Source organism: Betta splendens, chromosome 1 (assembly GCF_900634795.4).
Source record: "Betta splendens chromosome 1, fBetSpl5.4, whole genome shotgun sequence".
Taxonomy (NCBI): Eukaryota; Metazoa; Chordata; class Actinopteri; order Anabantiformes; family Osphronemidae; genus Betta; species Betta splendens.
The window spans coordinates 10,828,662-10,853,888 of record NC_040881.3 but is presented as its reverse complement, the minus strand read 5'-3'; the positions used below and the strand labels follow the sequence as shown (position 1 = coordinate 10,853,888).

General features: G+C 46.2%; 1 protein-coding gene across 13 annotated transcripts; it reads right to left on the bottom strand.

Moving 5' to 3' along the window:
* Positions 1-1,004: 1,004 nt before the first annotated feature.
* On the bottom strand, positions 1,005-24,966 carry rbm47 (RNA binding motif protein 47). 13 transcript variants are annotated; one of them, XM_055511474.1, is made up of 9 exons: positions 24,800-24,966; positions 23,769-23,959; positions 23,141-23,282; positions 7,414-8,275; positions 6,995-7,325; positions 6,643-6,666; positions 6,032-6,241; positions 4,260-4,468; positions 1,005-4,081 (listed from the first exon to the last, which is right to left on the bottom strand). In XM_055511474.1, the coding sequence occupies exons 4-9, from the start codon at positions 8,242-8,244 to the stop codon at positions 3,833-3,835; spliced, it is 1,854 nt and encodes a 617-aa protein (XP_055367449.1). In that variant the 5' UTR covers positions 8,245-8,275; positions 23,141-23,282; positions 23,769-23,959; positions 24,800-24,966; the 3' UTR covers positions 1,005-3,832. The 13 variants fall into 13 exon arrangements, with proteins under 13 accessions (XP_055367449.1, XP_029002703.1, XP_055367451.1 ...); XM_029146870.3 differs by lacking the exon at positions 24,800-24,966 and adding an exon at positions 15,633-15,796 and having other exon boundaries at positions 23,769-24,769; XM_055511476.1 differs by lacking the exon at positions 24,800-24,966 and adding an exon at positions 24,275-24,768.
* Between the last annotated feature and the right edge of the window lie 261 nt (positions 24,967-25,227).

Genomic DNA, 25,227 nt, shown 5'->3' with positions numbered 1-25,227 from the left:
GCTCCGTCCGGGGTGAACAGTGTTTCTCCTGAATGTTGCTAAGTTAGAGCGACTTTTCACCACCAGATGGCAACGTTATCCTAAATATTGTACTTTAACTTTATTCTGAATTGTACAAACTGTCCAACATTGTTTACTAAGATCTTTGCAATGCAGATTCAGGACATCAACGGAAACGTATATAGTTTTAAGGGACATAAAATATTTTTTCTCATATTTCATGAGGACTACATTGATCACAAACACATTTACTCTGATGAAGGTAACAATAATCATAATTAGTTTAGTTTAATTTAACTGAATATCATATTCAGAGTTCTCAGTGCCGATGGTGATTCTTTTTATTAAAAGCAGCCGATTTGGTCTTATGAAAAACTATTTTTGATGATTTGTGAGGAAAAAACAATATCAGTAGTTCAAGTCTGAATACCTTTACAAAAAAAAGCCAACATTACTTTATAATTACACGTCTGGTGGTGTTAAAAATGGGGAATTGAGTTCTGCTAAATGCTCACTCACTCACTGGTACTTTCATTTACACACACAAGCAGAGAATGAACTACTGGGAGTGCTCATGTTCAGAACCCGGTGTTTTTGGTATCTTTGTTCTTTTATAGCTTTTGAAACGCTACAGTCAAACATGGTAACATAATGTTCTACACAATGAAGGTTTCTCGTGTTCTTAAACCCTCCCTGATCTCGCTGGGGTACAACATGTTTCTGGAGTAAAGTTGAGCTTCCACAGACAAGTTTATGAAACAATCTAAAACACTGTGCACACTTCTCCCCGTTGTGGCACATTGCTTAATAAAAGCTGATGCATGAGGTCAGTGACAGGTTTCCATTGATAGAGGTTAAGGTTGTGTGCCTCTGAAACACCTGACCCTTTTAGCACTTTATACAGATTGATCTAAAACTAAGCCTCATTATGCACATGGTTTAGACAGTGTCAGTGTGTGCTGAGACACAAAAATACACAGACAGACACAAGACACTACATCACATTCTTTTGAAAATGCTTTATTTATCTACTTTACCACTATAAATATAACAATGCCATAAAAGAGTTACTTTTTAAACAAACTTGAGATAGAAAATAGTCTGTATAGGCCTACAATATAGAAAAGCACAATTGGCAATAAGGCACACACTAGAAAGAATATAAATGGTAACACCTATATTAAACTAGGCTTATGTACCTCCACGTTGTTGGCACAGGGAGAAGCAGGAGCTTGTCCTCCTGTTCCCTGTGGGGGAAATGCAGGCAAGAGAAAGTAAAGCAGGTGTTCTGAGTGGGACGCGGAGCCAGAAGGCCACAGTTACTCCTGTCTGAAGCAGCAGACCTTTAACAGGTTACACAAAGCTGACACGCAGAGTCAGATTTGACATCGACACCTTGATGTGCTACTGGTCTATAAAACCGTCTGCCATCTGCCAGTTTGTTGAAAATGTTCAAATGCAGCAGCAAGTGCAGGCTGTCATGCAGGTGACAGTGATTAGTGGGCTCCCACCCAACACTATCCAGTTATTATAACAAACATAATATTACATATAACAAAACACAATAACTTTGAATGTTTTAAAACTATTGGACACTTTGGCAAATAAAAGTTTCTGTATCTACTTTTGTTACACTGACTTTATTATTGTCCCTAAAAGAAATATGCTTTAGAATATATTATACCTTTATCTTCTTACTCCATACACAACAATGTAATGCATATATTAAATATATCCTGTATTAATGTCATTATTATATACGAGAACAGCAGTTTTCTAAATCCAGTTTTAAGTAAGAAAGGAGATGATGCAGTGAGATGAGACTTTGTCTTCTCATCAAAATCCAGGCCACTCTCAACGTCAAACTCGTCACATAGTTTTGTGTGTAAAATGGATTAATTAGTTGATGAAAAATGGGTAAATTAAATATTCTCAAATGCAGAAAACGCTAGAAATTGGAATGTTACTTTAAAACTGCTAACCTGGTTTACAGTTTGCAAAAACGGTCTGTTTGGTCTTATGTTTAGCAGCTGTTTGTGCCTATAATGTGTGTATGCGGTAGCACATGCATACATGGCTATTTGTGTATTTATGTGTGAGGTAATGCTGCTGTTATTCCTGGTTCAACATCACCCTTGTTTTCCAGACACTGCAGAGTTTTTAAAGTGCCCACTAAACATTCAACGGGGTTATTTCATGCTTCATGTTTTATCCACGAAAAACCGCCATCAAGTTCACACGTGAATTCATGCTCAGTATTTAGTATCTCTTCATTTTTGTGTGGCAATATCTCGCCATTTATAAATACGTTTAAGTGCACCTCGGTCGAGCGAAGTCTGGACAATGAGATATAAAGAGAAGACAGACATACGGAGTGTTACTGCAGGAGCATTCAGAGAAGAGACCCCAGAACAGAGGTAGTCTCGTCACATCTGATGGCAAATACTGAAGGCTACTCGTCTCACCACAGCACCAAAGAGCTGAAGACTCCGGCGCTATGCACAGACAGAGGCCTTTTCCTCTTTGTGCCAAACACATGGGATTACATCGCTTATTTTAAAAGGCACGGGCAAGTAAAGAGTAGCACATTCATGTAATTGTAAGGCACTATAGTGAGAATCTTTCTAATGTCAGGGCACTGGAGTGTACGGAGCTTTAAGGTTTTGGTTAGCACTAGCAAATTCAGGAGCACTTTAAGTGTCAGAGAAGACCTATCCTTCCAGAAAGAAGCGTCATTCCTGCCCATGTTTGTTCACTTTTCAAAAGACAAACAGTCCAAAAACAGAATCCAGACATCCATAAACAAAAAAAGGAATAAAAGAAAACTTAAACTTAAACAACTTATATCTGTTCAGTCTTATTCCCATCTTCAGCACAGTTTCAGAGAAAGGCAACGTCTCCATGTACATATTGTGGGTGTCTATCAGATATATTTCTATATAAACCACGGCACCTGCTACTGATGCTTCCACTTTTCTTTCTGTAGCACAACAATATTTTTTAGTTGGCAACTTTCAACAAGCAAAACTGAGATAAACTGTAAGTTGCCGACATTTAAAGCAAAAACTTAAAAACAAGAAAGGTAATTAGAAGCAAAAAAGGCAAAGAACTTCGGACCTTCATTAAAAAAAAAAAAACAACCAAAAACACAAATGAAACTAAATAAACCAAATAAAGTACCAAAAAGGTGTGCCTGAAGCCTGCACATTCAACCAGCACGGACGGACGGCATCACAACACGTTGGGAGGGCTAGAATATTAATGGACAATACTAGAACAACATTAGCACAGCCGTTGACAGCTGTCTCTAGTGGCATCCCCATGTGTCAGTAGCTGACGCCTTCTTCCTCTAGTTATGGACATAGTGTAATGGATGCACTTCCCTGCTTCAAACAACAAACACCCTAAAATAAAAAGAGACCTGCAGAGATAACAAACCTTAAAATATGCTTATTCTCTTCATAAATACCTGTATGTACCTTCAGCCTTTCTGTTCTGCAAGGACAGAAAGGGACAGAGCCCTGTTGTGAATGTGGGAGGCGCGATTATTGTTTGGGGGAGTGATTGTCACCACATTCAGGTAGGTAACTGGACTGTCATCTGGTTGAGGTGGAATATTCATAATAAACCAAATTGTGCGGCTGTAGGATTAATTGAGGCCAGCTGTTGGAGTTGTCATTTTTGAATTATTTGCTTGAAACCCGCATTCCTTCAAGGCGTTTGGACTTGGCTGGTTCGCTTTGCTGCGGTGGTACAGACGCTGTTGAGACGTTGCGGTGGTTGTTCAGTCACAGGCAGGACAGCTTTGTCATTGTTTACGGCCGCCTGCCGGTCAGTACGTCTGGTAGACGTCGTGGATGGGCAGCTGGAAGGCGGTGGCGGGGAAGGCCTGCGGCACGGCGTAGCCAGTGTAGCCCCCGTACGCCGCGGCCACCGCCGCGTTCTTCTGCAGAGCCGCCAGGGCCGCCGTGTTGGCGGCGTAGTTTGTGATGGGGACGTAGCCGGCGCCGTACAGGCCGGCGGCGGCTGGAATGCGCTGCACGTTGTGGGCCATGGCGTAGACAGGAGTGATGGGGCGGCCCTGGGAAATGAAAAAGGGGACCCATAAACCTATGTTTGATCTGATGGTAAAAGGTCTACTAAAATATATACAATGATAATACTATATGTAATTTTTCCATTACCAGGATGAGTTTTGTTGAGTAAATAATTCTACCTAGAGTCCAGAATCCAACTGAAGCCATCCATTATGACTTTACCTGGTAAGGAGGAGGTGTGGACACCGTCGGCAGGACGGTGGCGGCAGCAGCAGCAGCAGCAGCAGCAGTAGCGCTCGTGTGGTCAGTGTGTTGCATGGCTAGAGGGTTGATAAGGTGCTCCACCGTGTGCACCTTCCCCTCCTCCATCAGCTTGGCGGCAGGAGCCGCACTGAACATCGGGTACTGCCCACCCAGGGTCGGCAACGCCACTACACAGAGAAAGTACAGAAGAATGAGAGCCCGACTGACAGACCGGACCGGTGCAGACAGCAGAGGGGAGCGGGACAGGGCGGATGGGGTAGTACTCGCAACACGTGAATCAATAGGTGGAAACAAGCACGTACAGTACATGCACCCATGTAAACAGACATGCCTATATCAGAAAGATACCTATGAAAGAAGAAGGGAAAAGAACCTGACGAGACAAAGGTTGAAGTTTGCAATTTAGGCAAAAGGGGAAAAATTAAATTACACAAGTTGGTGTGATTTGGATTATGATGGTGCTCAACTGTGGATTAACCCTAATGCTCCGCACGCACACGCGCACACACACACACACACACGCACACACACACACACACACACACACGCGTAAAGACACCACACACACAGGCACACACACACAGGCACACACACACACACACACGCACGCACGCACACACACACACGCACGCACACACACACACACGCACACACACACGCACACACACACACAGAGCAAACACAACGTCAGTCATTGTTTCAGATGTACAAAAGTCTTTTTAATCTGGTGGCAATCCTGTGATTCCACTCAGACCGGGACTGGGACTGACCTAAAGTTTAGGGTCATAAAAGTCTACATTTAATTCCCTAAATACAACCCTTCATCGAACTTTCTGTGTCATATTACATTATTAGTCAAGTCAAGTCCCTAACAGCCTCACTCCTGTAGAATATGACATTACAATTGGATGGAAATAACTTACACCCATAATCATGTAACTTTATATATTGTTATTATTTACCTTATATGTCCTTATGTGGATTTATAAACTATACATTCCAAGGATCACAGTTCCTTGTACTTAAAACATGGAAAAGGAACTCTGCAAGAAATTACTCTTCAAAATCCTGAAAACGTGCTATTACTGTACATAATGTTTATGACGACATAATAAATAAGAGAAGACAACTTGTCTCCAGTTTGTATAATTTACATTTACAATTAGGATGTTTTTAAAGTTAAAGAAACAGACCTTACAAAAACATCCATTAGGTTTCAGTTGAAAATCAGAAAGTTCTGGCCCCCACACGTTCAGAATGACAAGAACTCTACATGGAAAAACATGGCAGCACTCGTTTCAGTGAGAACAGGGTGTTGACCTGTTACAAACCGTCAGTAAGGCTGTTTATCTGGAGATGATCATGACATGAAATGATTCACCCGTCTTACCTGCAATATTGCTAATGTTCTAAAAGTACCACAAATTGTGCAATGTTTTTCCACACGGAGCTCTGATCCGTCTGAACACTTCACAAGACAGAATAAGAAAAGAACGAGGAGCAGTGACAACAGCTATTGTTTTCTGGTCATGCTGGAAAGAACCCACAGTATACACAGTATTTTAGAGATATGACATCCTTTTGCACATGACCATCCAGCAACAACTGTTACCTGGAAGCTCCTCAAACCCACAGAACACAGGAGAGAGACAGAAAATTACAAGCTTAAAGGTTTAGTAGGGACTTTGAAGAGGGGCGAGGACAAAGGTGGATATGTCTATCTCACTGACTTGTGCCAGGTTTGATGCCAACTGGGTTGACAGAGGCAGCGAGTTCCAGACTGGGCATCAGCTCATACGACTTTTCAGGCTGCTTGGTCTTGCCCTCGTGGTAGCGGCTGTAGATGCCACGACCGGCAGAGTAACCGCCCAGGTACGACCCCCTCGGCCCAGGGGTACGGTTACCTGCCGCGGCACGACCACGACCTCGCACAGTACCTGCTTAAAATACAATTAAAGCGGTGTGATGACAGGTTGGGGTTGGGACTTGGGCATCAGGGGCAACATGTGAGCTTCACCAGCAATTTGGGGCTTGTTTAAAATCTCCTCTACTCTAGGAGGAGCCAGGAGAGAGTCATTTAGGTCTCATCTACAAAAATAGCGTGGCTATTAAACATTGTTTTAGGTAAATCTGCTTTAGTCTTGTTTTAAGTTGTTTAGGTTGACTTTAAACTGAAATGGCGCTTCAAGACATTTTAATTTAGTTGTGACGTGAACGTGAAATGGGAGGAGGCAGCGCAGCAGGAAAAGGATGGTGTTAGAAAATGTACAGTTTGTCACATGGCAAGAAAGCTCATTATTCATTGAAGGAATGAGAATTGAATAAGGATGTGAGAGATTACCATTGTTCTGTATCATTGAGGATCCTTTGGAGAGAAAACCACAAACACAATGATTGTTGAAAGTTAAATAGATTTTCCTGCTACCACCCAAAGACCAATTGTAATCAATCATCAAAGGTAATGGGATTAGACTTCATTGGTCCATCACCTTGTTTTGTATTTATCTCTTAACTAATCTCAGATTTTAAGACATAAACCCTAATTAAGATAAAGATTTTAAACACGTGTACAAATGAATATATAGTCACCAAAGATTAAATCATTATTGTCTTAATCATTGTGACCATTTAAAAACAGTTCACAGTTCCTACATCGTTTGGACATCAACAATAGCAGAATTGTGAGTTCTAACCTTTGACGAAGTAGTCCCTGTTGGGTCCAATGAGGGTGTTGTATGGGTAACCATAGTAAGCCAATGTGTAGGGATCGCACTGGTATACGTAGTTCTGCTGAGTGGCCTCTGGGGTGGCAGGAACTCCCCCCTTGGAAGCCTTCTGACGTGAGTACTGCTCCTTGTCGACTGGCTTAGCGAGCGTCACCTCGATGCAGGAGCCTTCCACCTCTGTGCCGTTCAGGTGGTCCATGGCCATAACGGCGTCGTCTCGGGAGGTGAAGTGGACGAAAGCGTAGTCGCGGATTTTCTTCACACGTTCAACGCACCCAGGGTTCCACTGGCTGAACACCTGGTTGAGGAAAGGGCAGCGTTAGCTTTACTTGAATGAAATGAGTGGGTACTGTAGGTGATGGACCATAATAGCCAGTTAATCTCACCTGTCTAATCGTCTCCTCGCTGGTCTCCATCATCAGATTTCTGACGTAAAGGATCTTCACCGTCTCCATTACGTCTTCGTCCACGTCGATTTCCGGTTCCGCCCAGTCCACCGCGATCTGGTGGCCCCACAGCTGAATGCGCCCAGGCATCAGCTTCCTGCGAGCCATGGCGGCCGCGCGATGCGACTCGTACTCTACGAAGGCAAATCCGCGGTTCTTCATCTTGTCGGCGGCACTGGCGTAAACGATCACGTCCAGTACGCCCTCCGTCACCTTGGAAACCTCCTCCAGGATCTCCTCGCGCTTCTTGGTCTTGGGGATGCCGCCAATGAAAAGACGGCAGTTGTCCACAGAGGAGCAGACCCCCAGCAGCCGCCCGGGTCGCACTTCAAAGTTGTTGAGCTCCCGCACGGCACGTTTGGCCTCGTGTTTCTCTGTGTACATCACAAACGCGTACCCCCGGTTCTTCCCGTCGAAGTCCATCATCAGCCGCATCTCGTAGATGCGTCCTACGGACTCAAACACTGGCACAAGCTCGTCCTCATAAACGTCCCTTGGGATTTTGCCCACAAAGATTTCGCATCCTCGCGGGGGAGATGGCGCATTCCAGCCGGGAGGAGGGCCGTATTTACGTTGGCCATTTTCCTGGACCATGCCGTAGCCAGTGCGCTCCATTAGGGCCACGAGAGCAGCCTCGTTAGGAGCCCCAGCAACACCCTCAGGGATGCTGATCTGTCCATGGTGGGAGTGGAGGGAGGCACCGGTGGAGGGTTTGGAGGGGGCAGCGTTGTTACTCATGTTCGAGGAGGAAGCAGGATCTTCGGCTGTCATTCTGACAAAACCATCCAATTAGATGTGGGTCCTGATGAAAGGAAAAGACAGAGGTTTTAAAAACATTGTTAAATCACACTATGTCGTATCAACCAAAACTATGGTTCTAAGAGAAGAGGGAACACCTCTCAAACAAATCAACATACACAGTATAAGGTGTTAACAATATGGCATCTATAAATCCCTGGGGTGCCTTCCCCTACCAGCAGCTTTACTACGTTGTTAGACCCTCTGCTGACCTTTGACCTCTATCAGAGAGAATGAAAGGCTGTAAAGCCTGAAAACATCAACTCAAGGTTCACTGGGTACAACTGGGTCACATGCTTGTGTGTGTGTGTGTGTGTGTGTGTGTGTGTGTGTGTGTGTGTGTGTGTGTGTGTGTGTGTGTGTGTGTGTGCGCGTGTGTGTGCGCGTGTGTGTGTGCGCGTGTGTGTGTGCGTGTGTGTTTAAAACTCTGAACTGTGACAATAACTGTGAAAAACAGTCATTTGTCTTGGGTTGTCACCTGTGGATTGCACATTGCTGACAAAGTGTTGAACTTTCAGCTTCCTTATCATTATGAATGTTATACAGTGTGTAGGTGCAGCTCTGTGTGTATGTGTGTGTGTGTGTGTGTGTGTGTGTGTGTGTGCGCGTGCATGCGTGCGTGTGTGCGTGCGTGTGTGTGTGCGCGTCTTCACCTCATTAAGCCCTATAGGTGGAACAGAGAACAATCAGAAATCGGCTCAACATAAACCTCTTACTCTGATATTTTCCAACACTGCTTGTATTCACAACGGAAAAATCCACAGCTTTTTAAATCCACAAATCTCCGTGCTCATACAACACAGAGTAGCCAATCAGAGCAGCCTACGAAGCAAACTTCTCGTCAGACTGCATGTCATGGAGGCAAACAGGTCGAATAAAAAAAAAAAAAAAAAAAACCTGTTGCCAGTTATACCAGTGTATGTGTGCGTCACAAGATTGCCTAGACTTTAAAGGAGATAGGTGAGGCAGTCAACAAAGGTACAACTCTACAAAGCCCAGCAACCATGGTAACACACACACTCATTCGACATGACCCAGTGTCCCACTCTCCCCCACACACAAACACACACACCTGTTCGCTTCTTAGTTTGCCCAAGCTGGGAGAGCTCATGTTTAGCCCTGGACGTACTCACAAGATGTCCACAGTGGGAGGAAAATGATACACGTTCAAGATAAAAAATTAAGATTTAATAATAAAACAAACCTAACTAATTATAAAAAAAAGTGAAGTTCCCAAACCAAACCAACTGTAATTATTTCTGGTTGGGTTCCTTCATTTTCTGAGGTACAGGCAAAAAGGTCAAAGCAGGAAAATGTGGAAACAAACCGGTCAAAATGAGAGTTGAGAAACCCAGCAGTCGTTTCCTCCTTTTGTCTTTAGCCAGTAGTTGGATGCTGCATGTTAACACAGGTCAGCATGACATTCAGCTACATAAAACATAAATTCAGACAAAAATGATGGGCAGAGATGCACTCTGACTGTGCTGAGCAAAGCTTCAGCACTTGTGCCTCGGTGCAATAAATCATTCCCCGAGCTCCTGCTCCTGCGCCTCGTTCCCTCCCTGCTTTGTCAGCGCTACGTGCCCTCCCCGCCTCCGTTGCCTCTATCGTGTGAAGTACCAACACGACTCCATCTCTTATCAGCCTTATCTCGCCAGACTGATGACAAAGGGAGGACAATATTCACTTTGGGAGTTCTGCTCGCTGATAAAACGCCGCTGCGTGAGGGCGACTCGCTGCGGCGCGCTCCACCGGCGAAAAAGCCCTCCGTGATTTGTGTGCGTCGAATACGTGTTCAGCCTTTAGCCTCGGCGCGGAATGACCCGCTTCCTGCTTTTCATCACTTGGAGATAGTCCCAACTTCCTCAGTGCTGACTGCTGTTGTGATGAATTTGTGCTGAGGTTTCGCACGCTTAGGAGAGACTCAGGAAATCGCAGCAAAAGCGCCAGAAGAAAAGTCAACTTGAACTCAACAATGAGAGTAAATATATTATGATATCACATATAATAAAGGGCTCATAGAAAGCAGTGAGATGTGTGCTCCTGTGTACAGGACATGTATGTGCATACAGGACAAAGAAAGCAGAAACCTGGGGCTGCAGATCAATGATTAACCCCAGTGAGGAGAACTGGCAGCCTCATGGGTAGCATAAAGATGATATCTCAATTTTGAACCAAACCTGAGTCGAGACCACTGACTGGCTGTGATTCTGTCCTGCTGCAGCACATCTGAGAGCTGTTAGGTGAAACATTACATGGGCAGACGTTCACAGCTCAGATGCAGCGTGGTCAAAGGTTGCGAAGTCGCTAGCGATGGCCTGACTACTCTGCATACAGTGAGCGATGGAAGGTAGGAAGCGAGGGTCTGATTGGGCGGCGGCGCCAATCTGCTGGGTTAAAGTGTTCCAGTTATGGCTGCGGCGATGGTCCATTACACTGTGTTTATGATTGATAGAAGCACCTGATTCTCTACGTATTAACAGCGTGTTATTGGGCCCTGGATTGTTTTATGAGCAGATAAAAAAAAAAGGTTTACAGGCTTCCTCCGGATGATATCATAAACACAGGCCGACCTCTGCAGGCAAATTCCCATCTTTTCCCTCAAATGAGTAAATGAGCCATGATTTAATCAAAGCGTACTTCCTCACTACTAGAAAGAGGAAGAGCGCTCGTAGGGTTTCACTGGCCTGACGTTAAATCCAAACTGCAGTCACCGAGCGGCACGGCTCATTCATTAAAGTGTTTGACAGCAGGTACACGATAAACTCTCGAGTTTAAACGCTAGTAAATATAAACCCTCATACTGGACACAGGAAGGCGACTGAACAGCAGGCAGCAGAATAGAGTCAACTAAACACTAACACTAGAAAGACACCCAAACCCTGCAAACCAAACACACAACACACCCACTAGATAACATTACAGCAGTAGCAATACTGAATGACTCATGCAAAAAACGCTCAAGACAGTCCCTAAATCACGCACGCATTCATAAATACACGCGCTAGTTAGTGACCATTACAGTCGCAACCATAGTTTCAACTCATCGTTTAAAAGCAAAGAACCAGTAAGAGAGGGAAGTGGGAGTGAAACAGAGCACAGATCTGGAGAGGGCTACACAGCAGAGGGATGGTGGCGGAAAAGAGAAGAGAAAGGAGAAGCGGAGAGTGATCGGATGGGAAGATAGCTACCCCTGTTGCTTCACAGCACGCCGCTGCTAGGCCGCCTACTCTGGGAGTGTAAGTCCACCTCCATGAGAGACAGGTACAGCAGGGCACAGAGCACAGAGGCCGGCCTCCTTTAAGCACGCACACACACACACACACACACACACACACACACACACACACACACACACACACACACACACACACACACACACACACACACACACACACACACACACACACACACACACACACACACACACACACACACGGAGGAGGGTGGAGCTAAAAGGTACTGTGTGAATGTGGGTGGACCGTCAGCTCCACTCTGACATACATTCACTAGAAAGAGCTTTGTGTCTGAAATACGAAGACACAAGGAGGAGATGGTGGTGGAAAGTTTCCCATTATTAATCATTTATTAATGCAACATCATTAAATAAAAGGTTCTAAACCTGACTTGACATTTTTGAATTTTCTTCCCTTTTATTCTTTCTTTTCAAACATATAAAATGTGAGAGGCTACAAAAGTAAAATGCTTCTTGAACATTAAAGTGTCCATTTGTTCCTGTCATATAAAACTGTGTGTCGGAGAAATGTTAAAACCTTTATTTTGACTTATTATTAAGTGTGACCTTTAATGTCACAGTTACGATCACTTGCTAAAGAGTTAGTTGAGGGAAAATAGAATTTTAATGCGGTGTGATTGTTCTGTGCTGAGAGCTGCAGAAATTATAGAAAAGACAGGAAACATCTAAACTTTGTGTTCGAAAACTTCCTCTTGTCAGATTTCTGTGAAAAGACATTTGGAAATTTTGACTGGGAGGGACCACTACAGTGAGTAATGTCATGTCAGCACAAGGCTGCATGTGTGTGTGTGTGTGTGTGTGTGTGTGTGTGTGTGTGTGTGTGTGTGTGTGTGTGTGTGTGTGTGTGTGTGTGTGTGTGTGTGTGTGTGTGTTTTCAGCTGAACTAGTTCCTACCTAAGCAAACATCACACACCTTCGTGGGCAGTCAAGAGAGCAGACAGAGACGAAATGTCATTGTTATGAGAGTTTCTTTCTAAAAACTCTCCTCAGCTCCGATGAGAGGGAGCGAAGGACAGCAGGAGCAGACTGGATGATGGGGGGGCGGAGATGAAAGTCACAGTATGCGGTCAACAGTGCAGTTGAGTTTCAGCTGCTATTGAAACTAACCCCGCAACTCAACGACTGGGTAAACAGGCGAGAAAAAAGTCTACTTAGCATAAAGACCAGAGAATCACAGGCAAAAAGACAAGGAGATTAAATCTTAAATGATAGACAGGGAACCAAGAAACTATAAGTCTAATGTGTAATTTAATAATAAGTTCTAGAAAGTGAATATAACTAGGTGGGTTACATAAATCACAGATTAACTGTCAGTAAGTGAAAAGCAATCAGGACTGACGCTCACTTCAGAGTTCAGGTGTTCTGGTGACCGCACACTGGACCCCATCAACCCAGAAACAGTCAACCGTTAAACCCCCCAGGAAGGTCCGAGACGAGCACGCAGATCATTTACTGTCCCACCTTTCATCCCAGCAATGGAACATAACGCATACGACACATCTCACTGGAGTCCAGGGCTCTAGTTGTTACACATCTGGCGCCTCTGACAGTTTAAACAACAGACTCCCAGAGATTCCATCACAAATAAAGAAATATTGAAGATTAAATCACGGCAAATAATTAAGACGTTTGACAGAATGTTATAGGTTTAATAGCATATAATGTTACTCAAATTATCACTTAGCTAAAACACACTTTTTCCGCAGTTAATTATGTGAGAGAGTTTAGGACACGCACACACACACACACACACACGCAGGTAAAAACCCTAAATAAGCAGAGCCGGTAATCAGTATCTTGGTCTGAGAGGTGGGACTGACACCCGTTATTACAAGTCGCTCACTCAGTTAATGAGTAGCGTGTCACAAGACCAGATGACAGAACCACGGCCGTTGTTCCTGTCAGAGACCGAGCAACAAAAAAACTCTCCACGGCACATTTAAGGCCCCGTCTCCTGAACATGCGCTACATGCGTCATCAGAGTCGGCTGCTGAAAGCGGCCCGAAGCGCGTGAAACGACGGGCTGGACGAAAGGGAAGCGAGAACTGTGGCTGACCCCGCAGCACACATGATGTCCCCCCACCGCGGCCCGAGCAGCTTCGGCCGTCAGCGCAGCGTAACAGGATGAAGCCTGACAGAGGGCGCTTTTCTGGCGAGCTGTTCATATAAATGGAGTCAGAGGCGTGTGGCTGCAGAGTCATCCGTCCGCTGGTCTGACTCATGAGTGTCTGCATGTTGTCATTCGCCACAACTGCTTACAATGTGTAACATTCTACAAAATGCATGAAAACAAATGAAAATTCCCTTCTCTGAAGTAGCCCATGTTGTTTCACTGTTTTCCACTGGTTTTTCGGCCCCTTTTCCATCCGTGTACCTGTCACCCTCATTCCTGCTGCTCGCTCATGCTCAAAGAGGAGCCGCGGGGAGGGTGGAGCGACGGCGGGGGGTGGGGGGGGGGGGGGGGGGGGGGGGGGGGGTAGAGCGAGAGCGAGACGGACGAGACGCCGGGAAAGGAGCGAGGAGAGGAGGTCGAGACCAGGAGGAAGCCGACGGGGGGGGGGGGGGGTTGGGGGGGGGTCGAACGTTCTCAGCCCCTCGGCAGCAGAAAGACCTTCAAAGTGAAACTGGCCTGAAGAATTTCAGGTCAGAGTGTGTGCGCGACCACCTCCAGCCCACCCCAGCTTCACCACGGAGGGATGATTCCAGTTCATTTACCCCGGGAGCCCCTTCACGACGCTCACAGCTGTCGACTCAAACGCCGAGGGTCCACTGGAGGCACAGCCTTTAATAAACCCAGCACCATCCACGACAAACCACTCGAACCCGACTTTGAGCGTAAACCAGAAGAAAGGGCCTCGCCTCCAATGCTGAAGCCTGAGGGGATTAAGTGGTGCTCTGCACCAACCAGTGCCACATACGTCTCCTCCGCAGCCACACAGCCATTACTAATGATCAGAGCGACTTTAGCCTTAGCACTAGCTGATAAGGGCTTTTCTTCTTTAGGCAAGCACATTCCTCCAGCTAATCACCGAGCCTGTTCAAGGCCAAGGCAGACATTGTTTCAGACAATTACTACTGACGTGGACAGTGTCACACACTCGTGACAATGCTGCCGGTGGCCCCACTATGTGTGCGCGTGTGTGCGACGCTCGAAGCCTGTGATTTGGGTGAAATTTAAAACACTAACGTTAAATATTTCCATAGAGCCTCATGCTGCATTAGTGCCCTTCACGCAGACGTACAAAGGAGCAAACCTCCATGCACGGTGTTGTTCTCAAACAGGGGCCCACCCTGTCGGCAAACACAGATCGAGTGTATGCGATTGTCACAATGGCATAATGTCACCAAAGTGTAAATAGTAAACCAGATCAGTTCAGTACAAGTGTTCAGGTTTGACTGTGACTGTGTGCGTCTGTTACAACAGCAAAACAGCAAATACTGCCGTTTTCGCTGCTTTTATTCTTCATAAAATGCTTAAAGTTATGAAACCAGCCCGATATCAGTGAATACACACACGCGCGCACACACACACACACCTCACCTTCCTGGGGTAAAAGTCCACATATTATATGATAGAGAACCCGGAAGTCTATAGGTAATAATAGCAACCATGTAGTCACTGAACCATTTTTATCTCCCACTCTCACACACACACACACGCACGCACGCACGCACGCACGCACGCACGCACGCACACACACACACTGTCATGCTGCTCCACTGGTTCCACTGGTTTCATTGCAACGACATGTTGATCTCCATTCCGATCACTGATAGGATTAAGCGCCTCTGCCTGTTTCCAGTCATTTTCCAGTGAAACCCGTACGCCTGGTAAACTGTTACTTGCCAGACAAAGAAGAAAACCAGTCATCCACCACAAGGACAGATGGCATCAGTGCCAAATTTTCAGAGCAAGAAGCTGCTTCGTCAAGACTGAGAATCAGAAACCATGAAGTCAGCTCATCGGAAGGTTAATAATGTCAAACACAACCAGTGAACACAACTGGGTCATCAATCATTTCATAATAACATTGCTAAAACGTCAACTAAATGCAAAGTGGCCCAACAAGAAAAACTGTTTTTCAAGGAAGTCACAGCACTCTACCTGTATCCCAAATGTGGATATGGATGAGAGGCCCAAGGAGCTGCAGCGTGCGCGTTGCTGTTGGGAGTCACTTTGCAGATTCACACTCGTCTACGAGCCGCTCTCTCCGTCCATTGACCCAAGGCGCTGGCAGCTTGCAGCAGCAGGAGCCTCTCCCGGCCTGTCTGTGAGTGAGTGCTTCAGCGTGGAGGTAAGTAAGGGTGGTTTAATGTTTGCTCATGGCCAGAAGAGGTGGGGCCACTAGGTACAGGTAAACCCCCCCCCCTCCCTCTGGTTTTCCTCCTTGAGTCTCGCTCTCTTTCATCTGATAATGATAAAAAACCAAACAGAGGGGACTAAAGGGCAGAGGGTGTGATGGAGAGTGATGTTCAGGGACAAATCATGAGGAGTGTGCAGCATATTTGGTAGTGCACCTTTACATTAAAATCACGCGCCTTAAAGTCTAATCTGGGTCAGGGTCAAACACTGAAGAAATGTATAACAGATGTTGCCACAACCAATTGTCTACCTGCTAGAGAATGTTACTGGTTTTAAAGGCACATCCTCTGGAAATTATCACTGATTATGATAATTCGTCAATAACATGTGAGACGCATTAAGTGTGACTTCAAAGTCAAAGGCAGGTGACACACTGATAAAAGCGACAAAGACAACACAAAGCGGACGTAAACGGTCACATTCCCCTCATATTTCTCATATTTATCTCAGGCTCAGGACAAGAGGAAGACGACATCACTAACAATGTGTGGAAATGTACATAACCTCAATCTGCTCCTAAGGAGAACGGGACTCCAGTCTTATCAGTGGAGGTGCCGCTCCACTCCAGGCCTAAGTGTGCGTTTGTGTGCGCAAATGCCATCGCTCGAGTGACACATTAACCAATGACTCTGTTAATGAAGGACACGCAATCACTGATTCTCACATTTTTGGCAGCACGCACACACAGCATATGCAGATAGCCCGTTCAAAGTCTACAGATAGAAAAATATTCTCTGTCCCTCGGGTGTAAAAAAGATGGCGCGAAGGCCGCACCGGGCCATAAAGCTGCTTATAAAAGCCGGAGGCCGGGATTTTAAACTCCAAATGACGCCACTCACTTATCAAATCAAGTAACGACAGCTTAGTTTGTATAGTCAAATAATGTCACACACTATAATGTCATTTGGGCTTCGAATAAACACATTTACATGCAGTATTTTTCTATGTTCAGCCATTTCTATTTGTTCACATTTTCTTTCAACACCAAATAATGGGAGCGAAGGTGAGGAGTGAGGTCAGAGAGCCGAGGACAGACCCCTCCGCTCAGACAGGTACAGTAAATTTATGGGAACAACGTGTGATCAGCTCAAGAGCAGAGGCAGAGACATGGGGCTGGGAGGTTGTGGGTCAGAAAGAAACCCATCTACACAAACAGCTTTACAATGGTCACTGACACTCATGGGAGATGTTAAAGAAACACAGTAACATATTAGTGGACATCAAGTTATAAAGTAGATAATGCAGCAATAGGTGTTTAATGTTTCAAATCATATATATTTGCTGCTTTTTAAAAAAATAAAGTGATTCAAAGTCAAAAGTGATCTTTAAAAGGTGGACCTTATAAAAAATACACGGTTGATGATCAAGGCAATCTCTTTTTTAAACATGAGTTAAACATTACATCACGAGCCGATTTCACCACAGAGACGGTTTCACTGGATGAAATAATGATACTGTATTGCATTGCATGTAAACCTTGGAGTTAATGGAAACATAAACATGACAGAAATGTGAACGCCGCGTGACGTGTGCTGGCCCTGCAGGGCATGTGAAACAGCTGAAGGGCCTCAGCAGAACAAAGTGCTTGTTTGTCAAGCAGATACAGTGAATGGGCCAAAGTACCCTCAGAGATCTGGCTGCTTTACTGTGACTTTGATCAAAAACCGCATTTGTCTTGCTGTTTTCTTTACTATCTTTCTCCCCACACGCTGCATTGAAGTATGAAATAATTAAAAAAATACACATTCACAAAAATTTTCTTTTTTCCTTAACTTCAGCAATAATCTTGAAAAACACAGACATCTTGAATTATTATATTTAATCATTGAAGTTAATACAAGAAGACATTTTTTATGCATTCAAATAGAAGATTAAAATGATTCCTTGAGTTCCTTGAATTCTAAAAAACTCACAACTTTTACAACACAAAGCCTTCTAACAATAATAATAAGTAATTTATTACCATAATTAAAAGATAATGTGACTGACAGGTAATGATTATCTGTATCAACATACTAGCCTTTAGCTTGGTTAACGGGCCTTAACCAGAAAACGGGCCCGGCCCGGCGCTAAGCTTTGTGTGTTTAGTTCACCCACCCACAACCTCCTGTTCCAACCGTCCTGTCCACTGACAAACCTCCAAGGAGACTCACATCAAGCAGGTTGACTTGTAATTCTGAAGTCAAGTTACACAACCTAAGGGTGTTTTGCTCAAACCCCAGAATGTACTCTGCCCCTAAAGCAACAAAGGAGACTGGTTTTAAAAGGACGTTAACTGCTGCTATTTAGAAAATCATTACATCTTTTATTACATCTATTCTGCATGTTCATGTCAACTACGTAGGTGTCTACAAAATTTAACGTTTTACTAGTCGTGGTATTTGTAACTAAATAAGTGGACCCGCATCGTCAGCAACCACAGGGTGTCACAAGCTCGCCTTCATACAAACACTAAGCACTTCCTCATTCTGTGGGTCACCTCACAGCCTGCAACGGCCACCGGCCGATCCCTGTGTCGCATGTATGATTAACAAAAATGATTCAGCAAAAAACCTTTGCTCTGTCCTACCGCACACACACACACACACACACCCATAGGAAATAACATCAAACTAAGACGTTTCCCCCTTTGCCCAGATTTTGCTCAGCTGAGTCTGCAGCGCTGTGGCCAATGGCAGAGCATGAGCATTGTGCGTTTAGGTGCCACAATCAGCGCCAAGGTCAAAGAGAAGAGGAAGGAGAAAGAAGGACGGAGCCGCGTATGAAGAAAACATCCAAATCAGACTCAAAACATGAGAACACAATAGGAAAAGATAGAGTCATCCTCGTGACGCGTGACCACAGAGAAGCTGCTTATTATCTGCTCACTAACCAGCAAGTGCCGAGTTGGAACTTTCCTGGTATGAGTTTGTATATAAGCTTAAGTCTTTTACTTTTTCATATAAAAACATAAAATATCTCAAGCGACACCTGAACGAATCCTCATCCCTGATACAGGAGGTTTACTATTGCATTCGCACTTTCACTTCCTGGCGACGCTGACACAGTGAAGATCACATGTCATACACACTTCTTTTTTCATTTCACGGTGGGGGAATTAGACAGTGAATCGAAATTACCGTGAGAGACTAAACTGAAAGGTAGCAGACAGCAAACGTCACCAGGAGCATCATATACTGTATTGTAATATGTTCAAAGTGTGCTGACGCTTCATTTACTGACATTTTCACCATCACATGTTTCCTGGAAAGATTATGTTTTGTGTTGCGCACATACACGCAGAGCATGTGCAGAAGATTCAAGAGGTGTAGTGGACGTGTGAAAAGAGAGAGATGAGCCTGATTGTCCAAGTGTGTGTGGCCTGAGTCCTCCTACTTTGTGTCCATTTTGTGAATGGGTTCACAGAATCGGAGTCAGAGTCAGCTCACGGAACATTCCATTCTGACAGGGGGGCAGTGTGTGTGTGTGTGTGTGTGTGTGTGTGTGTGTGTGTGTGTGTGTGTGTGTGTGTGTGTGTGTGTGTGTGTGTGTGTGTGTGTGTGTGTGTGTGTGTGTGTGTGTCACCATGATTATGCCTGATGTGAGCCACTGTAAGGTCATGTCATCAAGCCCTATCAAGACATCTACTATATTTTTAGTATTTCCTACACTCAGACACACACACATGCATCTCCATCCATTTTCTTGCGTTTCCTACCAGAACTTAATAACACACACGCACGCACGCACACACACACACACCTTGCCTCCTGGTCTGCTGTTCAGACAACTAGCCCATTGTGTTTAGCAACAGGTATGCAGAGACGAGCCTATTAGAGAACAGGCAACTTAATGCTCGATATCTGTTTGTGTGTGTGCCCACGAGCAAGCTGAAGGATACAGTACGGTTTCACTCACACAGTTATTATTTCCAATAATTAAGATAAGTGTCATGGTTCTGTGTGAAAAAAAACACCTACTGTGGGTTTTGTCCCCAATCTCTGGGATATTAACAGTCCAACAATATAGCAGCAGGTACGTCAGCACTGGTTTAAGACAGACTGTGCCCGTGTTTTTACACAATCGAGCCCTCAAAATCTCCTTCAGCTTAAGGAGCCGAAAGACAGAGGACGAAACTAAAAGTGAAATGAAGCATAATAACAGCATTAGCGCCGGAGCAGAGCGGAGGACGGAGGAGGGAGACGAGAAGGGAGGAGAGGAGCGAGGGTTCAGCAGTGTCACTGCCGGGAGGAGGGGGTGGAAGGGGTTACGCGGGGGTCGGAGGTCGGCTGGTGCGAGGCGGGGGGTCGGGAGGAAGGAGGGGACGGGGGGGGGGGGGGGGGGTGTTGATGCAGCCTTCGCAGCGAGTGAATGTCACCTGTTTACACACTGGACAGCGTGTGTCGGTCCGGCCAGAGGAGCTCCGCTTTCCCAGAACAGAGCTGCTTGCACAACGCCTGAACGCCTCGTACGGTCCGCTCACCCACATTATGAAAGCGACACACAAACATACAGCATCAGACGCTTTCTAGTACTGGAGAGTGAGGTCATCCTGTGAGTGGGGAACGCAATCCCACCGCTTGGGCTCAGGAAAATGTTTTGCTTTGTAGTTAAAGATTAATGCCCTAAACCTGTGGTGTCCCACAGTTTAAATGGTGGCACATCATTAACTGTCCCTAGGCCTCAACACAAGTTCTCACATATGATTACTAGAAAGTTCAGCAGAGCTTTAGTTGCTGTAGGACACACCTGGAGCAGGATCTTTTTTTGTCAAAATGACACCTTTTTAATGTTAATCTGTTCGAAACAGCCTTTACTGACATTGTTGATTTGTGCAAAACTTCCTGAATTCTTTGGATGCAGGATTAAACCATGTGAAAACAATAGGAGCATTTACTGAACGCACTATAAACTGTGCAATGGGCGTCAGCTGCCCACTTGGTTACGTTGCTTTAAAGAACGCATGACCTTGAGTAACAAAGGATGAAAAGTGCAAACAGTCGCAAAGCAACTGTAATAAGTAAAATAACAAAGTGAACGGACGGAGGTCAGAATGACTGAACGCGACACGCAAACGCTGAGCTTCACCAGGAGGCTGATGTTCGACTGAGAGCCAACAACATCACTGCTCCACCCACAAGTTGATCCAATAACGAGCCCGATCTGTAATAAACAGGTGATTCAACTGGATTCAACTGAATGTTGTTTTTGTGTCTGAAGCTGAACCTGACGTTCTTTACTGGTTTTAATGGTGACAGCCTGCTCATTAGAGAATTAATAAAGGTTGCACTGGTACTGTTGTTTAATTCGAGTACTGTTTAGATGAAAAGTGATCCTTTCATTTGATCCGCTGAGCTCACTCTTGTTACCAGATCTAGAATATATTGTTCACCTGTTTAATTTGATTTTTTCATTGTCTTCTTATCTTCTTACCTGCGCGCATCGGCAGCCTGTGAGCCTTTGTGCGCTCACATTCCGCTTCCTGCTTACACTTACACAAACGCAGCGTGCGACAAAGCCGTTCCCATGCGTTGAACAGCTCCACTCACTGTGTGCACGTACGTGTGCTGCAGGTTCTAACCTTCCCCACACAGTGTGTCGCTGCCGTTCAGCGTTCGGCCTGAGCAGAAAGCGGCCAGAGAGGGAGGTGGACGGGGGCGATAGAGGGAAGAATGTGGCCATTGTGCTTTTCAGGTATGTGTGTATTTGTGACAAACAGGGCAGAGGAGAGAGGGTGATCAGATCTAGTTACAGGTGTTTCATAAACAACACAATGCTGCTAACGGCTTCATTCCCTCCCTCGCTTTCTCTGCTGCTGTACTAGTTACTCATTACTCTGCAGCTTTAGGGTCTTGCTTCTGTGCTGGTGGATTAGGCTTATGGCTTTGTCTCACACACACACACACACACACACACACACACACACACACACACACACACACACACACACACACACACACACACACACACACACACACACACACACACACACACACACACACACACTATATGGTCATGTCACATGACTGTCTTATGCTCATGATAGGGAAGCACAGATTTAGTCTAGTGTGTGTGTGCGTGTGTGTGTGTGTGTGTGTGTACTGTTTCAGGCTGTTTCTCTTCCTTACGCTTGAGGTTTGCTGAATGATATTTTCCCATCAGTTTCCTGTTTTACAGAATCCGTTTAACGCCGAGCCGGTCGTCCCGTCGCCCTCTGCACATCTGCTATTGTCTGCTGTTGTGCTGAAACCAGAGCGAGCGCCTGGAGCATACATCACGAAGGCCACGCCGGAGAGCGCGCGGCAGATTTAGTGAGGCAGACAAGCAGACGGTGAAGAACGACCCGCTGAGCATTTAACCGGCACCTAGTTTTGCTTTACGGTTTTGCATGGGGCAGTTTGATAGCGATCTGTTATCACTCATCAGGTCTGACCTGCGCTCAACACCTTTGACTGGAAACTATTTACAGTATTAACAAAGAAGCAGGTCGTCTGGCGAGATAAGAGGACACATGTGCGCACACCCGGGGGAGGGAGGGAGGGAGGGAGGGACATGACTCGGCTGCCAATCACGCTGCACCTTTCCTTTCCCGCATCTCGTCAGGTGATTGCGGGGAAACAGTCACTTACATGAAGCTATTAGCATCCTGCTCCCACTCCATTACAACTATTTACAAATCAGTCTACACATGTTTTATGCAAGGTTGATAAATTGAATGCATTCAGAAAGACCTGCCTCCTTAAGTTTTATCTTTGGCTTCACACACACACACACGTCCAATTAGAATATAAAGCTCCTGCTAAACACACACAAACTACAGCATGAAAGACAGACAAACTCACTGCAACTGTGAAGTGTATGAACGTCCACACACTTACACGCTGCCTGAATCTTGTTTGTACAACAACAGGACACCCAAGGCTAACTGGCGCCCTGCTCAACCAGTTTCTGTTTCAACCAGACGCACTCACACACACACACGCACGCAAGATGACGAGGCAAGGCAGCAACTGATCGCACACGTCTCCACGAAAAATAAACACCGCGTCCCCGTCCTATAACCTTGTGGTGAAGGTTACAGCAGTCAGCTGGGTCAGTGTGAACACCAGGCCAGCTGAAGAAATGTCCTTCCAGATACCCACTGAGCGAGCGTGTGTGTGTGTGTGTGTGTGTGTGTGTGTGTGTGTGTGTGTGTGTGTCCAGGTGAGAAAACATTCAAACTTTCCAGTAAGAGACAGACAAAAGAGAAGGAGAGGAGCCGCGGACACAACCTGTGGGATGAGGGGACGCGTCGCTGTGGTGTGTGAGCTCTTCTGCCGCCTGTCACTTTTTCATCCTCCCGTCTTCCTCCGCTCCTCCCGTGTGCCGTCTGCCAGGTTCTCTCCGGCCTCTCGCTCGCTGTCCGGGCGCGTCCTGTCTTCAGAGAGCACAACCCCCCCCCCAAGAGCACAATCAGAAGAAATCTCAGAAACACACACACACACACACACGCAGCAAGTCAGAGTTTCTGTTCTGCTTTCGGTGTTTTTTTGGATTCTCTGATTCAGATCCTCTCCGTCCTCTCCTCCGCTCCAGTCGCGACAGCGCCGGTAGACGCAACAGCGGGAGACAAGAATGAGGAGGGGAGCGCACAAGGTCTCAGAGTGGAGGAGAGCGAGGAGCGAAGGGAAGGTGGCAGGGTCGAAGGAGAGAGAGAGAGCGAGGGGGTGGAGGGAGGAAGGGCAGCGGTAATTAGTGAGTCTGTACCTGACTCTCACTGACATAAGCCCCACATTCCTCAAAAGCTGGCAGGTGAAGAAGTGAAGGAGGGATAAGGAAGGAAAAGAGCCTCAAACACACACACCCACACGCTGATAATCAGGAAAAATACCCTCTTGCTACGAAAAGAAACCAGGAAACCTGCCTTACGGATCACAAGGACACGTCATTCAAATCAGCGCTGCATGATGTCAAGGGGAGCAGCTCCGCTGATGGAGCCTCGCTGGCCGTCGTCTGAACACCTCGAACGCCTCCTCGCAACAAGTTCCCTCCGCTGCTTTCGGGAAAGCCTCCTTCCGTCGTTCTCGGCGTCCGTCTCGCTCTCTTTCGATCTGTGTGTGGTGTACACACACACACACACACACACACACACACAGCGCCTGCTCCTGAAACTCACCAAACCAGAATCTGACTGCCCAAACCCCCAACACACCTCCCATTCTCCTTCTCTCCCTCCCTCCTATCATTCTGGATAGGAAACGCTATCCTCCTGCATGTGTGTGTGTGTGCGTGCGCGTGCGTGCGTGCACGCTCAAACAGCCAGACCTGAATCATAGCAGCCAGAACAACATTCCACCAGAGGAGTTTCCTGCACACCTAGCCCTGAACCTCTCCCCACATAATCACATCAACCGCATGCTTATTACCGCCGATCGCACAGAAGCCGCCCGGCGCTCATTCACAAATACGCGGCCCCCCTGAGGTCATGATGACACACCGTCTTCGGGCCGAGGTGTTCACGCGCTTGACGCGTGCATCCCACCTGTAATGACATCCTGCGGTAATAACGGCCGGCTCGCTCCCTCGTGGGCGCCGTGCGTTTATTTTTCGGCGTCAGCGCGAACGCGATGCGCGCGCAGAGACGCGTCGCGCCGACGGGGAATCGGAAACTTTGAGCGTCCAACGCAAACGGCTTCTCGCGTTTGCTGAACGCGCTGCGGCTGTAAACGTGAACTGAAAGCAAAACGGCGACGATGGCTCTGGCGAGAAGAGCACTGGTTCGACTGGTGTTCCTTTTTTCTCCACCTTTATATTGTTTCACCTCCCCGCCCACGTTTTTTGATTGTGTTCCATTTGTGACAGCATTTCGTCTTGTTGGATCACGTAGCGCTGTTACAACACTGCAGCCTCATAGCACGCCGCACATTTAAACATATTGTGTGTTTGCCTACCTAAATTCCTTGCCAAATTTGGCATGGGCGGGCCCAGAGACTTCCTCCTTCCTGATCTCAGGTGCGTGGCGTCCGCGACGTCTTAGTGGCGGCCGGTTGTCATGGAGACGAAGAGAGACAGAGAGGGAGAGCTGGAGCTGCAGCCCTCGCGGTCAGGCGACCAGCAGACTGAGGACAGAAGAGAGAAGTGAGGAAGCCGGGTTCTTGTTTAGAGTAGCAACACACACACACACACACACACACACACACACACACTGGGAACTTGCACACACACGGTTGGGAACTTGCAACGTGTGTGTGTGTGTGTGTGTGTGTGTGTGTGTGTGTGTGTGTGTGTGTGTGTGTGTGTGTGTGTGTGTATAGGAAGCTGAGATTGAGTCAGACGTGCTCACACAGTGAAATAACGTTTCGACACCGAGGCCGAACTC